At 41.6% G+C, this 15,320-nt stretch overlaps 1 protein-coding gene across 1 annotated transcript; it reads left to right on the plus strand.

The window, feature by feature from the left end:
* The first annotated feature begins 1,207 nt into the window (after positions 1 to 1,207).
* LOC136712594 (solute carrier family 2, facilitated glucose transporter member 11-like) lies at positions 1,208 to 8,583 on the plus strand. Its single transcript, XM_066689250.1, has 11 exons — positions 1,208 to 1,301; positions 1,515 to 1,675; positions 2,121 to 2,245; positions 2,443 to 2,572; positions 3,697 to 3,845; positions 4,586 to 4,773; positions 4,895 to 5,005; positions 5,254 to 5,355; positions 5,707 to 5,782; positions 7,392 to 7,519; positions 7,851 to 8,583. The coding sequence occupies exons 1-11, from the start codon at positions 1,221 to 1,223 to the stop codon at positions 8,043 to 8,045; spliced, it is 1,446 nt and encodes a 481-aa protein (XP_066545347.1). The 5' UTR covers positions 1,208 to 1,220; the 3' UTR covers positions 8,046 to 8,583.
* Positions 8,584 to 15,320: the final 6,737 nt, after the last annotated feature.

Here is a 15,320-nt window from a genome sequence, read left to right on the forward strand (position 1 = left end):
TCAGAAACGTTACAGTACTGTACCCTACTGCAATTATGTTCATATATTTGTTATACCACCTTACCTTTGTTATACATTACAATGAAGTACAGGGTTTAAACTATTCAAAAAGTGTTAAAATTTAAATTATGACCCAAAACATATTTTCTTTCATTCTTTGCTTATTGACAAACATGAATGGCCACGATTCTTGTATGTTGCTACATATTATGTTGGCACGGCTTGTTAGCGAATAGAAACTACCTGTGGCTGGTTCCCTGTCTGTGAAATGTCATCCAACTCCCAGGTGAAGGGATGGTGTTGACTGAATCTGGGGATGAGTGACGCTGAAACTCCACTCTGTCTCGTGCGCACAGGCCTGGTTTTGGATATCGGGCGCGAGATTCGAACAGGCTTGCAGACTGGGAAAAACAACTGGCGAGCTCTGTGAGTAATGGCAGTAGAAAGACAAGTCTGCGCATTGCCTGGATGGACTGGGCAATTCAGTTACTTTTAGAACAACGACTTGTGGCCAGTGCGTACAAAAACAACAACAACAAAAAGGGCACTTTGGAGTCTTAATTTGGTCTAGCCCTAACTATGTGTATCCTGAGGAAGAGACTCTAGGTTTGTTGGGAAACATTAAATGTGTAACATATCAACTATTCTACTCCACCAAATCAGATCAGGTTGTTTTTGAAAGGTGGCCACAGTTTTGAAGATTTCAGGTTTAGACCTGATTTTCTTAATGTTCATGGCACATGTTACAGTTCCCTGATTAATATCAAATTTAAAAATAAGCCCTGCTCAGCAAAGATACCTAACAGAGTGTGACAGTGACAGGGAGACAGATACATGGTTTGCTCTCCTCCACCCCTTTCTTCAGATTCAGACTATAAAACCAGCACACTTGCATGCATCTTGAAACAATTCCCTCTACAATCATTCCTGAAGACAGACAGACGGTGAAGATGATGGACACCACATTGACTGACCTGGTAAGTTCAATATGTAACTGAAAAAAGACATACCAGTGCCAAGAAACCAATCAGAATTTGGTTGTTTTCACAGTTGACAAAGCAAACAATTGGCTGTGCTCTTCAGCAGTAAACTTCACCTGCTGCAAGCGTAGTTTGCAGCACTTTTTGCAAAACTTGTCTGCATATAATAATTTAAATAGAAAAATTACACAAATTATTTTTAATTATGCTCTATTTTTAAAGATGAATTACTGGAGGCTTATGCTGTTAACTGTCGTGCTAGGAATCGGGGGATCATTTCAATATGGAATTCAAGTGTCTATCATGGCTTCTCCCTCAGAAGTAAGTACCATGAATGCTGCCTTTCTATACTATACAACAGTGTTTCCATACTACAGTCTGTGTGCCAGGCAGAAAGTGAGACTTGTCTTTATATCTCTTGATCTGTTCAAGTTTCCCAGTCATATAACAGGCCATACTAGCTAAGTGCAATTGATACCTGTTTGTGTACATTTCTGTTCTGCTCTGACCCTTTTCCTAACTCCTGTCTTGAAGCACATTCAAAACTTTGTGAACCAGACTTGGATGGCTCGGTATGGGGAGCCTGTCAGTGAATCCACACAGAAACTCATGTGGTCCTTCATTGTGTCCATCTTCAGCCTGGGGGGCTGGCTGGGTGCTATCAACAGTGGTACAATCCCAGTCATCTACGGCAGGTAGGAACAAACTAGCATGACTCGCAAGTATACGCACCCAAGCTCTTTATGTAAGACTAATCTCTCATCTTCCTGCACAAATTTCCTGATGATGTGATTGAATGTTGGGCACCATATTGACAGAGCTTGATTTAGGTGTTCATCACTAAAACAAAATCTGGAACAAAGGATGCTGTCAAGTGTGAGCCTGATAGATTTTATTGGCACTACATATTGTATACATTCCAGTAAATTCCCTTACATGCTGATCAGTACATTGGTTTAACATGTGATGAAGAATATGAAAATAGGACATTAAAATAAGATGGGATGAAGGAGTGAAATCAGTCCTTTAAAGCAACTCTGTATATAACCTTGAAATCAGTGAACTGGCTTGTTTGTCAGCACTTGTACCCAGAGTTGACAGTCTTACAAGATAAAGCTTCAGCTTTGGTGTTTTTTCCAGAAAGAAATGTCTGCTCTTCAATAACGTGGTGGCGATCGTGGCCGCGGTGCTGATGGGGTTCAGTCGCATGGCGGGCTCCTTCGAGATGATATTGCTGGGAAGGATTCTGTACGGATACAACGTGGGTCTGTATCTAGATAGTTCAGTCAGCAGACAGTTTGCTGTCTGTTCAAATACATTTCTGCTTGTCATATAATTAACAATTTAAGCATTACTGTGGAACAGAAGCAAATTCATTAAGTCTACTACCATACTTATTAATACACCCAGTATTTGTCAGCTTTTACTAACTGATCTGTACATTGTTGTCATTGTGCTGCAGGACTTGGCCTCAGTGTACATCTTATGTACTTGGGTGAATGTTCGCCAATTAAACTACGAGGCTTCCTGACCCTGTCCAGTGCTATCTTCATTGGTTTAGGGAAGGTTATGGGTCAAATTTGTGGACTCAGGTAGGAATCCTCTTTTCATACCTTCATTAAAAGAGAACTCCACCGAGTTTTCATGTCCAACTCATTCTATTTACCCGAAATCAGAGATTGAAAGATATACCGTGATGTGCTAACTTTAGAGCTCCTTTTCTCCAATGGAGAAAATCAGAAAAGTCCCGAAAATCATTAAAAATATCATTTTATGCATGCTCGATTGCTCCATAACCCTATTTTTCTGAATGATCCATCGATTTGTAGTCATTAAAAGTTTTCTTCACCACCCACTGTCACTATTATGTTGATGGCACATAGAATGAGCTGGACATGAAAAACTAATTCCTTATTTTCTACGTATAGAATAACCCGAGAAAATATGGATTTTCGGTTGAGTTCCCCTTTAATGTTTGGTGGGCAGTACCCTGGCACATGCCATTGGTGGTGCTGTTGAAATGATCCAGCAGTAGAGATCCAGTCATGACCAGTTTCTTATAAATATCTGAACAGATGTAACAGATTTAGAGATCCGGTTCCTTAACCAGACTGAAACTACAACCGTTGTCAATGGAGATTAAATCTATCTGTTATTAAAACATGTGTCAGGAACCAGTTGTGCCTGTGGTCTCCCAGTCTAAAGTCCATTAAATAATTAGTGCTGCCCCTTAACTGCTTTGTTATTCTTACCACTGGATTGCAAGGTCAAGAGGACAGGTCCTTCAATAAATCTTGTTCAATACGACTTCCCTCGAAAGACACCTTCACCAGTTGACAAATGCGAAGTCTGAGAGCGAAGATTTTTGTCATAATTGCCATCCATGTTAATCCAGTCAAACTGTCCCTTTCTGGTTGTAAATGCAACACTGGATTAGAAATTAGAAGGACATCAGGGTTTATCATTTATAAAAAGCATGTCATGATGACATCACTCCAATGTGCAAATCCTCCATGACTAGAGGTTGACTGGGGTAACTGATTTGCCACTTTCTTGGACTGCACAGATCATGGGTTTTGCTGACTCATGCTTCAGTGTGGAAAATACAGAGTGAAGGCAGGAGTGAAGACTACTGAGGCCAACAACATGTTTTATATTTGGCAATAGTTGAACATGTAAGATTGCATTTATTTATTACCTAATTCTTTCTCCCCAGAGAAGTGATGGGCACAGAACCCATGTGGCCATACCTGCTGGCACTGAGTGGTCTGCCAGCTGTGGTGCAATTCTTCAGCCTCCTCTGTTTCCCAGAAACACCGCGCTACCTGTACATTGACAAGGGGGATGAGGAGGGATGTAAAAAGGGTACGTTGTGAGAAAAATACCTAGAAATGCACACAACCGGCATTAAGACTCTGTATAAGCAACATCTGGATTCTGAGGAAGTAGAACAAGGCCCACATCAGTGGTGTAGCCAGGAATCCACGGAGGGGGGATCCTCCTCGAGAAAATGTGGAAAATTGGAGACCTGAAATGCATGTTTCTGAGTCATTTCAGAATTGAAAAATGTAGCTCAAAATCTCGATGAAATCCATGAAATCAGGCAGATTTTGACTCAAACATATCTTTGCTTCACAACCACATATCACTACGGGACACATCCGATGAAAAATAACATATCAACCGACATGATACAGGCAATCTAGACACAGTTTGTGGTGCTTGTCAATCAAAGATGTATTTAATTGGAGCTCCGTAATTGAATCGGGTGAAGATGCACGATTTTTGATTTGTGCGCGTGCTAGAAATATGCATCTTCACTGGAAATAAACAGTTTCTGCCTCTGATGTAGCAGTTTCTAGATTAATGCAATTCTCCTGCTGAGACGCCCGAATTCATCAATAACATCTTCATAAGTCAGGTGATGGCTGTAGCTAATTGAATAAATTGTGAAATAATTTAAATGAGAATGCAGATACTGGAGGATTGGATCAGACCATACTGCTCAACAGACCTATAACTATTGTGGGGTACATTGCAACTAAATTAAACAAAGACTACTGTTCATAATGTTAACTACAGCCAACAGTGTGTTGTTTTTACAGCTTTAAAGGTGCTCTGGGGTAACGTGGAGACGAAGCTGGAGCTGGAGGATATGACTAAAGAGCGGGAAACGATGAAAGGGGAAAAGGCCAAGTCAGTGTGGGATGTCCTGACATCACGCTCTGTGCGATGGCAGCTGTTGACCTTAGTCATCCCCTGTGGCCTCATCCAGCTCTGTGGAATCAGTGCGGTGAGTGGGAGATGTTTTCCTGCACCAGCTGAATCAGGGCATCTGCTTTGTAGAATGAATTTAAACATTCACAGATCTTTCGTCAAGGGTTGTATTTTTTAAGAGGATTGTTGTTTTGCAGATCTACTTCTATGCTTTTGATATATTTCGTGAAGCTGGAGTCCCAAAAGATCAGATGCACTACCTCTCCATTGGAATTGGTACAGCTGAGCTAGTCACCTTAATACTATGTGTAAGTCGCAGACGTGTGCAGTGCTAATAATTATTATGCAATGTGTAACAAGTGTGAGTCTGTGTGAGTGGAATATAACAAAGCAGAGAGCTGAGCCACTGGAACCAGTCAAATTTCTTTTCTTGAAACTCAGCCTGGGAACTTCACTAAAAAATGTTGGTTTGAATGTGGAATATGGCCTATTCCAGAATGGGAAGGTAGGGAAGTAAGAAACCAAAGTCTTCATTCATCCTTTGTTCTGGTTCCAGTCGTTCCTGATCGATCGCACTGGCAGGAAGTGGCTGATGTCGTTCGGCTACCTTGCCATGGCAGTGCTGATGGGGATTCTCGTGGTGATGCTGTCTTTACAGGTAAAGGGGAATTTTCTAAGATTGAAACATCGATCATGACTGATTTCTCCCTCCCTTTAAACTGTTGACATTACTGGCATGTTCCTCTCAAGCCGATCTAAATACAATATCCAGAAAGATTTTACTTCTGGTGTACAGGATAATGACATAAACACTGGAAACTATGAAACTCCTTACCTGCCATACAAATATATTTCCTATAAGAGGAGGTACAACTAGATAATATACTTTGCTTTTCAGTAAAGATGCAAGACCCTGTAAGGAAATGTATAACTTTGTGACATTTTTTTGTATTTAGAAATATAATTTGATATTGTTTTCTTGTATATAGTTTTCTCTTTTCTTTTTCAGGATAACTACAGCTGGATTCCATACTTCAACATTGCTCTCATATTCTCTGCAATCTGTGTTTTTGGACTGGGTCCTTGTAAGTATTTTATTATTATAATAATAATAATAATAATAATAATAATAATAATAATAATAATAATAATAATAATAATTGCACACTTTACTTTGTTAGGTCTCCCTCTCACTCATCCCCAGTATGCCTCCAGAGGTCCCTGTTTCCCGAATTCTAGTCTTGTTTTCTTATGTTTTTTTCCCCCTCAGCTAATTATTGCTCAATTAGTTAATCCTCATTTTCCCATTATTGTGCACACCTGTTCCCTAGCTCTCATTACAGAATATTTATATCCCTTTGTTCCCAGTCTCCCACATTAAGATTGTTCCTGAATGACAGTCCTGAGCCTTATTTCCTGAGTTTAGCTTACTAGTGTTCCAGATCTTTGCTTTCTCTGTAGACCCCGATTCTTGGATTCCCCAGTCTCTCTTGTTTGCCTGATCCCTTGACCACTCACTAGTTTTTCTGACCACAAGTTTTGTCTTGCACCTGTTTTACTTGATTGGCTTTAATCACCTCTATAGTTCTGACCCATCTCCTGTGCTCTACACCTGGGTTCACTAGCCCCTAGGACCCACTCAGAGTTACAAACTTCATATAGGTCAATGTTGATATGTGTTTAAAATGTCCTGTGTTTTTGTTAATTGTAAATACCATGAACTGAACCAATATAAATTGTCTCAATTGAAGGGTTATACGATTGTCCATGGCTGAAATATATACAGATCCAAGGTTGTGTGGTTAAACCTTTAAAAATCTAGTAAATTTGGTCAACACTTTTAAAAAGCATACTGGGAAATGTTGTGCTGTGGACAGGTCCGGCCCGTGGCAGCGGAATAGGGGCGCCATCCATCCATCCATCCATCCAGCCATCCATCCAAATGCTCAAATGAGTGAAGGTTTTTTTATTTTTTACTTTTACTATTTTTTACTAATACCATTTTAATACTATTTTAAATATTACAAAAAAGCGAAAGCCCCCACAACAACATAAGTACATAGCTTATTAGGCCATATTTTCTGTGTTGCCATCAATCGCCCCCCCACCCCCGCTCTCATAGTTAGACTTACCTGATTCAGTAGTGAGTGAAACTGAACGCGAACCATGATAAATTAGTATCAGTTAGCCACTTCAAAAGATGTCAAAAAGACCCAAGCCCTCTGGTGCCCAGAGAAGAAAAAGAAGAAGAGAAGAGGAGGAAAAATGGGATAAGGACAGAGGTCATGTGATGTGATTCATGAATAGTTTATCTAATTGCATAGTTACCGTTGGAGCAGCGTTACTACTAGCCAGCTTACTTTGGACGATACTAGTAATGTTCGCTCATTTAAATAGCTAGCTAGAGTTAATGTCAGTCAGTAGAACAATGCTACATTATGCATATTGCACAATTAAGGAAATCTCAAAGACATAAAGCTATGCAGCTATGCAGTTTCTGTGTGAGTGTATGAACACAATGATTGGTGGTGGAATTGGCTGCGATGCAAGGAGCACCAGCTAAAATCTTGCCTAGGGCACCAGATTGGTCAGGGCTGACCCTGGCTGTGGAGATATCATTTTAAACCTGCTATTCTGGAAAATAATGCGTCCCCACTATCATATCTCTGAAGCTCTTCTCCTCTCTCCCTCCAGCTGGAATAACGTTGACCCTCCCTGCTGAGTTGTTCCTTCAGGCTTGGAGACCCTCTGCGTACGTCATTAGTGGCACATGTAACTGGGTCGGTCTGTTCCTCATTGGGATGTTCTTCCCTTACGTAGCGGTAAGAAGCTTTCTTTCTCTGCTTCTCGTGTGTTGGGATAGTTCAAAGAGCCACAACCTAAGTCCAGGAAAGATCAGTAAAAGTTTATTGTAGTACAGAAACTTCTGCAGAGAGAAAGAAGAATCATTAACATATTTTTTTCCTAAGGTCTCAATTTCTTTGTTCTATGTTGACTGGATTGATTTTGGAGTATATCCAGGCCAGTATTTCTTTAATCAATTTCACCAACATGATGCTTCATGACAGTTATGACGGTGTGTGTTAAAGGGGGGACTTTGGTTCTCCCTTGTGTGGACACTCCAGAAAATAACCTGGTTTCTCCTTCTTCTAGGATGCGATGGGCCGGTTCTGCTTCCTGATCTTTGTGGCCTACTGTGTTCTCAGTGCAGTGTTCATGCTGGTGTTCATTCCTGAAACCAAAGGCAAGACCATGGTAGAAATTATGGAGGACTTCAACAAACTCAATTTTAAGGGCAGGGGGGTGGACACAGAGAAAGCAGATTTGGTCCTCGCCACCAAGCTTTGAGAACATCCAACATTATTAGTTTTTTTTTTTTTTTTTTCTACATGCAGGGCTAACTGAAATTAAATGCTTTTTGTCAGGGTGTGAATTCTTAAACATACAAGTACCAATATGTGAAAATGTAAAACCTTTATCAGTACTGGGAAATCTATTGTAAGCACTTTGTTTTTGTTATAGTAATATGCTGTATATAACCAGACATGCTTTTTGTTTGGTTGTGATTACTGCATTCATCTTTCTTCGGGCTAGAGTTTTATTTTTTTAAATGTCTGAAAATGAAAAGGATTGTAAATGAGAACTGTACATTCTGAGTATTTTTGAGAAAATATATCAAAGATGTTTTATGGTTCAATGGTCTCATACCTGTTAAATATATATATTTAAAAATTAAGAAAATTCTTATTTTCCAAAGTCCAGCAAAGACATGCCTCACTGCAGCTGCAAAATATTTAATATACATTTTATTTTCATATAAATGTATTTATTGCCTTTTATTACAATACATACCTGAAATGTGTTTATATTAAAATCATAAAACCAAAAATGCTGTCTTTATTATATTTTTTAATATTTACTAATGCTTTTTTACAAAAATGCTTGTTTTAAAAGGTGTTTTCTATTTTTCATTCAGATTCTGAACAGCTTTTTTTTGTACATTTGAAAAAGGTGAAACTTTTTATATCATCCACTTGTTTCCTGAATGAGTATTCCCAATCATCTTCAGCTGTCTGTATACAAAATAATTTTGAATGACGAATAAAATGAAATCTGTTTCTTTGCTATGCAAAATACATTTGTTTAATCATAACTTGAACTAGTGAATTACCTTGGGATTTTTAACCTGGACTCATTTTTATATATATTAAAGCAATGAATAATAAAAATAATAATGAGGTGCATGTTGGAGTTCGCAATATGTTGCACTATTTCTACCTAAGCATTTATTAGAGGAATGGGATATTTGTAGCTTTATTAGCTCACAGATACACAAGGGAAACTATTGAATGTATATCAAGAGACAAGAAAAGACCTCACTACAGTGTGTCCCTTGCCCTTTGTGTGCGCCTCTTCCTCAGACTCCACCTAGTGAAAGAGCCCAGCACCATGATCATCTCCCAAAAGTGTCACAATGTGTCCGTTTGTGTCCATGCATATTTTACACACATTTATATATATATATATATATACATACACACACACACACACACACACACACACACATACATACTTTTTTCCCTCACTGTATATATGTATTTGATCACCTGCTGATTTTGTACATTTGTCCACTGACAAAGAAATGATCAGTCTATAATTTTAATGGTAGGTGTATTTTAACAGTGAGAGACAGAATAACAACAAAAAAATCCAGAAAAAAGCATTTCAAAAAAGTTATAAATTGATTTGCATGTTAATGAGGGAAATAAGTATTTGATCCCCTATCAATCAGCAAGATTTCTGGCTCCCAGGTGTCTGGAGCAGTCTCGTACCCTCGCTGGTGAAGGCCGAGAGGAAGATGACTTCCGCCTGTCCTGCCTTCGCAGAAAAACAGGGGTCTTGCAGGGGGTTCGTGCGGAGCTGAGCCCATGGAAGACCAGCGAGTGGAGCATCCACTGTGACAGCTGGCTGCCGGGGAGTTCCTGGCTCTCTTACAGCATGTGGCCTCCGTAAAAGCTGTGCAGTGTACACAGCCCCCTTCTCCTGTCAGTGCATTCTGAGCATGCTCCTCACCCAGACAGTGCACACACTGGTCATGTCCATCGTCCGAGGGCAGCTTGCCCTGGAACCCGGAAAAGTGGTGAAATGCACCCTTCGCCAAACTCCTCAGCACTGATAGTGTTCCCCTCGATGTTGAGGTTGATGTTGAGGTTGTTGACATCAAGGTCTAAGTGGTCAACACGGGTATCCAGAGGTTGCTAGAGGGTTGATCCAATGACGTCGAGGTCAAGAGGTTGATAGAGTGGCACAATAGATGTGGTCAAGCGGTTGACAAGGGATGGACGAGGGGTGGAACCCTCGAGATTGATGTCAACAGAGAGGTTGACGGATCGAGATAGCTGGTTGATGTTGACAGAAAGGTCAAGGGATGGACAAGGGTTGGTCGAGGTCAACAGTTGGTTTCTCGAGCGCCGTTCGACATGTCAATTCATTTAAAGTCCGGCGAAAGAGGCCGAAACATTCCGCGGGGAGGCTGCTCAAGCAGAGTAGTCTCCTTCCTCCCCTTTTGACACTCAAATCTGTAAAAGAAGAATGGATGGTACAGGAGGTAAAATTGTGCAACAGATCTCAGTGGAGGGACCGAGGTCGGCTCTGAGCGAGACTCCTACCGCACACTTACCTCCAAAGAGAAGCAATAGTAATTAAAATGACCGTAGTCTGAGCTCCGAAAAGGCAAAACAAATTGAAAATAAGACTCCGTAGAGGATAGCAATTTTTTTAATGAACTCCGAAGAGCACACTTCTCAAAACTTTAAGGTGATCGCATGCGAAAACACAATAAAGCATAATCACAGGCAGGTGAAAGAAGAAATGGCAGGGAGCTGCAGTCAGGAGGAGACTTTTCACAGATGCTGGGGGCGGGTCTTCCTCCTGTCTTCCTCCTATTGGGCAGCTTTGGTACATACTTTCAATGATTGGCAGGTCAGAAGGCTCTTTCCATTAGGTAATGGCTGTCTTTCGATTTGGAAGGGAATGGTACATACAGTACAATTTTACAGGAGAGCTGACCAACACAGGGGAATAACAACTAAATTACAGGTACAGTCTGAAAAGATGTGTCTTGAGTAATCGCTGGACGGTGCTCAGGGACTCTGGTGTCCTGACTTCAGTGAGAAGGTCATTCCACCACTTAGGGGCCAGGGATGGATGAAGGGAAGTGGAGAGGAGGCAAAGTTAATCTTTTGTCACAGGAAGACCAAAGAAGTCTGGAGGGGATGTATGGAGAGTTCAGAGTCTGAAGGTAGCATGGTGCAGTGTGGTCGAAACAGTGGTAGGTGAGGGTCAATGTCTTGAACTGAATGTGTGCCAGTATTGGGAGCCAGTGGAGGGAGCATAGTAGTGGAGTAGCGTGTGCAAATCGGGGCACAGAGAAGCCAGGATGGAGATGCTGTAGTCCAGGCGGTTGAGTCGAGCAGTCGGTGAGGAATGGAAGGATTCGGCGTATGTTGCTCAGGAAGAATCTGCAGGTGCGTGTCAGCGTGATGATGTGCTGAGTGTAGGAGAGCGCAGGATCGAGGGTCACTGCTAGGGTCTTAGCAGATGAAGAAGGAGAGTGTTGTAGATTCTAAGGGGATTGAGATGGAGAGATCAGAAGAAGGTGAAGAGGAGGGGGGAAGAAAAGGAGGTCAGATTTGGAGAGGTTGAGCTTGAGGTGGTGTGAGTGCATCCAGGAGGAAATAGCAGACAAGCAGGAAGAGATGCGAGATGGGGATGAGGCACTCAGAAGAGGGAAAAGACAGAAAGATCTGGGTGTCATCTGCATAGAAATGGTAGGAGAGACCATGGGATGAGATGAGGGGGCCCAATGATCATGTGTAGAGAGAGTACAGGAGGGGGCCCAGGATGGAGCCTTGCACATCTGCCTTTATTTCTGTGTTTTGAGGAGTCTGTAGTGGACGGGGACACTCAGTTCTCAAAACATCTGATTTCTCTTGCCATGACACTTTCAGAGAATGAGGTAAACATGGCTATATTGATAATGAACCTTCCTGTTGTTCTAGAAAGTTGTCCATAAGGTTACAGAAGTGGTGTGGTGGATGGTTTGACATATCTTCTCATTAGCTATATTCAGTTGCCAATATAATCTGTTAGCTTTGCATATGAATCAGTATTTAATGCATAATCATTGATTTCATCCTATTATTCCCATATACAGGCTTTTCTAGGTTTGCTTCCTTGACCTATAAATAACCGCACCTTGGGGCTCAGAACCTTCGTTGAGTCCGGGGATCATCTGTATCTCTGTCACCTGTTTCTCTATATTATTGTATTACCATAATATATAATGAACATCTTCTTGATTCACCATGGTCCTGTGGATTCCTTACACATCACATTTCTTACACATTACAAAGACCACAGGACACCAATGTCTGTACGGAAGACAGAAGTATCATCTGAAGCCAACCAGACTAAAACCTCAGTGAAGAAAGTTGAGGACCCAGAAAAGCAGTGTCCGCTACAAAACAAGCCTCATCCGCTGAGAAAATGGAGAAAGACACTAGATGAGCCTTATTATGTCTTATCTTAAGGACAAGCACATTTGTTTCAGATGTTGTGCTTCAACTTGACATCTCACAAAAGACTGAGAAAGCAGTGCAATGCAGAGTGCAATTGTGACATCCACTGCATGAACAGTTCCAAGTTCTACCACCAGATGTCTCCCTTGTCCTTTTCTTCAGAAGCCGTGTCCAGATCACAGCTCCTCATCATTCAATCCTTCTCTTCTCTAAATGGATTAATTGTCTCCACCTGTTCCTTATTACCCTTTGTTCCATTTCCTCCTCACAAAGTATTGTCTGCCTCTAAGCTGCATTACCTAGCCTTTAGCTATGTGTTGTATCCATCCTATCCGTGTATTTGACCCAAGCCTGACTCTTATTACCTGCCTTTTGGATTACCCTCTAGTATGTACACCCGATCGATTGACCCGCTGCACGTGGCCCCAACTACAACTTTTGCCTTTTTCCTCTGGCTTGGTTTACCTGAATCCACCTCCTGGAGTCTTCTTCCAAGGTTCCCGTATCCACACCTGAATCCACATCCCGGCTGTATTCCCCAGTACACCACTGTTACAGCAATAGTGATAAACATCTGTCTGCACTGCACCTGGGGCCAGCGCCATGGAGAACAGAGAACTCTGCAACCAATGAAGATCATGGTGGGGAGCAAAAGGAGAGTGCAACACCTGCAGTAACCTCAAAGTGCACTGAGATCTGCGCAGATGCAGTCAGCTCTAGATAAATACTCCAATGTATGCTTAGTCAAAGTGTATCCCGCCGGCCACAGACAGAAGACCGTCAGAATGGATACCGTCTTTGATGAGCAAAGTAACAGATCTTTGGCAAGATTGGAGTTCTTCAACCTCTTGGCTGTCAGAGGAAGTTCAACTCTGTACACTTTGAAGACATGTTCAGGAGTTGTGGAGACATCTCGGAGGAGAGCAAGCAACTACATAATTGAGTCAATGAATGGCAAAACACAGCTCACTCTGTCACGGGCGATGCTTGACGGGCAAATTATCACTTAATTGGTTAATTATTGTATTATTTCTTTCACTTAATTATATTGTTGTGTACACTTATTTTGTGGATCATGGTTGTACTTTTCACTTAAGAAGTACGTTTTTTGTGCTTCTCTATTTTGTTGTATCACTTTTTCTTTGTATAATTGGTTTATTGTTTTTTTTATTGCTTTGTCTGTTTTGACAAGTGCACGCTACCAACCCACATTCTCACCTGGACTTAGCTGCACGCACTCTCCTAATCACCTTCACCCACACCCCAGTTCTCTGTCTCAGTATTTAAGCTGGGAGAGATCCTTCAGTAGCAGAGCAAACAGAATGAGACAGCTTACTATGTGACCAGTAGCATGACCAAGGAAGAAGCAAAGCCAGTGCTGGAGAGGGGAGCTGTGGAAACTATTGCAGCGACAAATGAACTCTTTACTTCCTGGTGGATTATAAACAGTGCAAATGGAAATCCTGAACCCTGAGATGGTGACGATATACCCTACGGACTTAGCAGCGGAGCATTGACAGCGTGAGCAGTTAAGCAGTTAAGTCAATGGGTTTCTGGTTGACTGTGTAAGCAGGAGGGTTGCAGTAAGTGAGAGTGCACTGATCAGAATTGAAGAGACTTTGAATACGGCAATTAAGAGCCACAGGAAATTTTACTTTTGGGAACAGGCTTTATTTTTAACTTGGTCGGTGTTACAATGAAGAGACATAGATCATTTGCTTACTTCCTCCTTCTGGTATTCTTTGAATTGAACTGCATTTGAAGAAGAAAGTATTATTGCGGATTATACTTCAGAGTTGTGGCAAGAAACTGACATTAAACATTGATAGTTCTTATCTTACCTGAGGTTTCGCTACCTTTGGGCAAAACGGAGACCCCATTGAGAGATCAAAACACGGCTTAATGAGTTTTCTGTATTCATTATCTTTTTGTTCCTAGCCTGCCGGTGTCCATTTGGCCAACGGGGCACTGTCAGGCTGCTGGGAAGAGAAAGTATGGGAGGTTAAGCCGCACAGGTAAGTGGGATTGAGCGTTGATCACACCTGTGAAAGGAATTGGAAGAAGATTTGTTGGTGCCTCAGTGCTTGCATTATAGTTGTAGGGAAATAGTAGTTTTATAATATTTAACGCCCAGGGATTAAAAGCGTTTTCGCTAGGTTTTATTTAGTAACTATTTAATATTTTCCTGTAGAACTTGTGTACATCCAGGACAGTCTTCATGCCCTGACTGGAATTTCATTAAATAAATATTTTCCTTACCTGTCCATGTGGGAGTGTCTTGGGGTTCTCTTGAGCTTGCCTGGGGAGAGAATTGGTGTGGGTAACGAGGTCCTCTCTTGTTTAACAAAGGAGGTGGCGTGGTCGGGTAGCGTAGTCGCCCCTAAACACCCACTAGGGTGTGACAACTCGGCCCACTCTCATGAGATATGATGCCAGACGACAGATTGGAGATCCCCTCACCTGAAGCTGCACGTCCTCACCCTCATCTGACACAAGTTGTAGACAAGATTCCAGTGCTTGACCCAGATGCAGCTGCTTCTGCTAGGAAGAGACCTACTGAGAGTGCACAGGATCAGAGAGCAGTACAATGGGCCACACAATGCACCATTTGCACAACGTCTAGACCTTGGACGGATCATCATCAATGACGTATGTCTCTATGGAGCTCACAAACCAGCAAAACTACAAAACAAAAGTGTTGCACAATGGACAGCACAACACAAAGCTAGGGAGTTCTGAGCTGCACAGAGGCCATAACGCAGTGGAAGCTGTGGAAAGTCTCATTAATGGAACTTGAACTTCATGGAGCTCACCATCCAAAGGTCCTATGTCCTGGTCTCCTTGTCCGCCATGCAGTGGAGTGCAAGATATTATTTGTTAGAATGTATTTTTCTATGGGAAATATCTTGCTGTCTGGTTTGACACAAGATACCGACATCTCCCTCTTTTTGCCTAGTTCCTTAGATTCGGAGGGGCCCTGCTAGCAGTTAAACTAGAGATAAGAGTACAAACACCCCAAAGAGGCCAAGCAGTTAGGTTTCTT

The sequence above is a fragment of the Amia ocellicauda genome, chromosome 17 (assembly GCF_036373705.1).
Source record: "Amia ocellicauda isolate fAmiCal2 chromosome 17, fAmiCal2.hap1, whole genome shotgun sequence".
Classification (NCBI taxonomy): domain Eukaryota; kingdom Metazoa; phylum Chordata; class Actinopteri; order Amiiformes; family Amiidae; genus Amia; species Amia ocellicauda.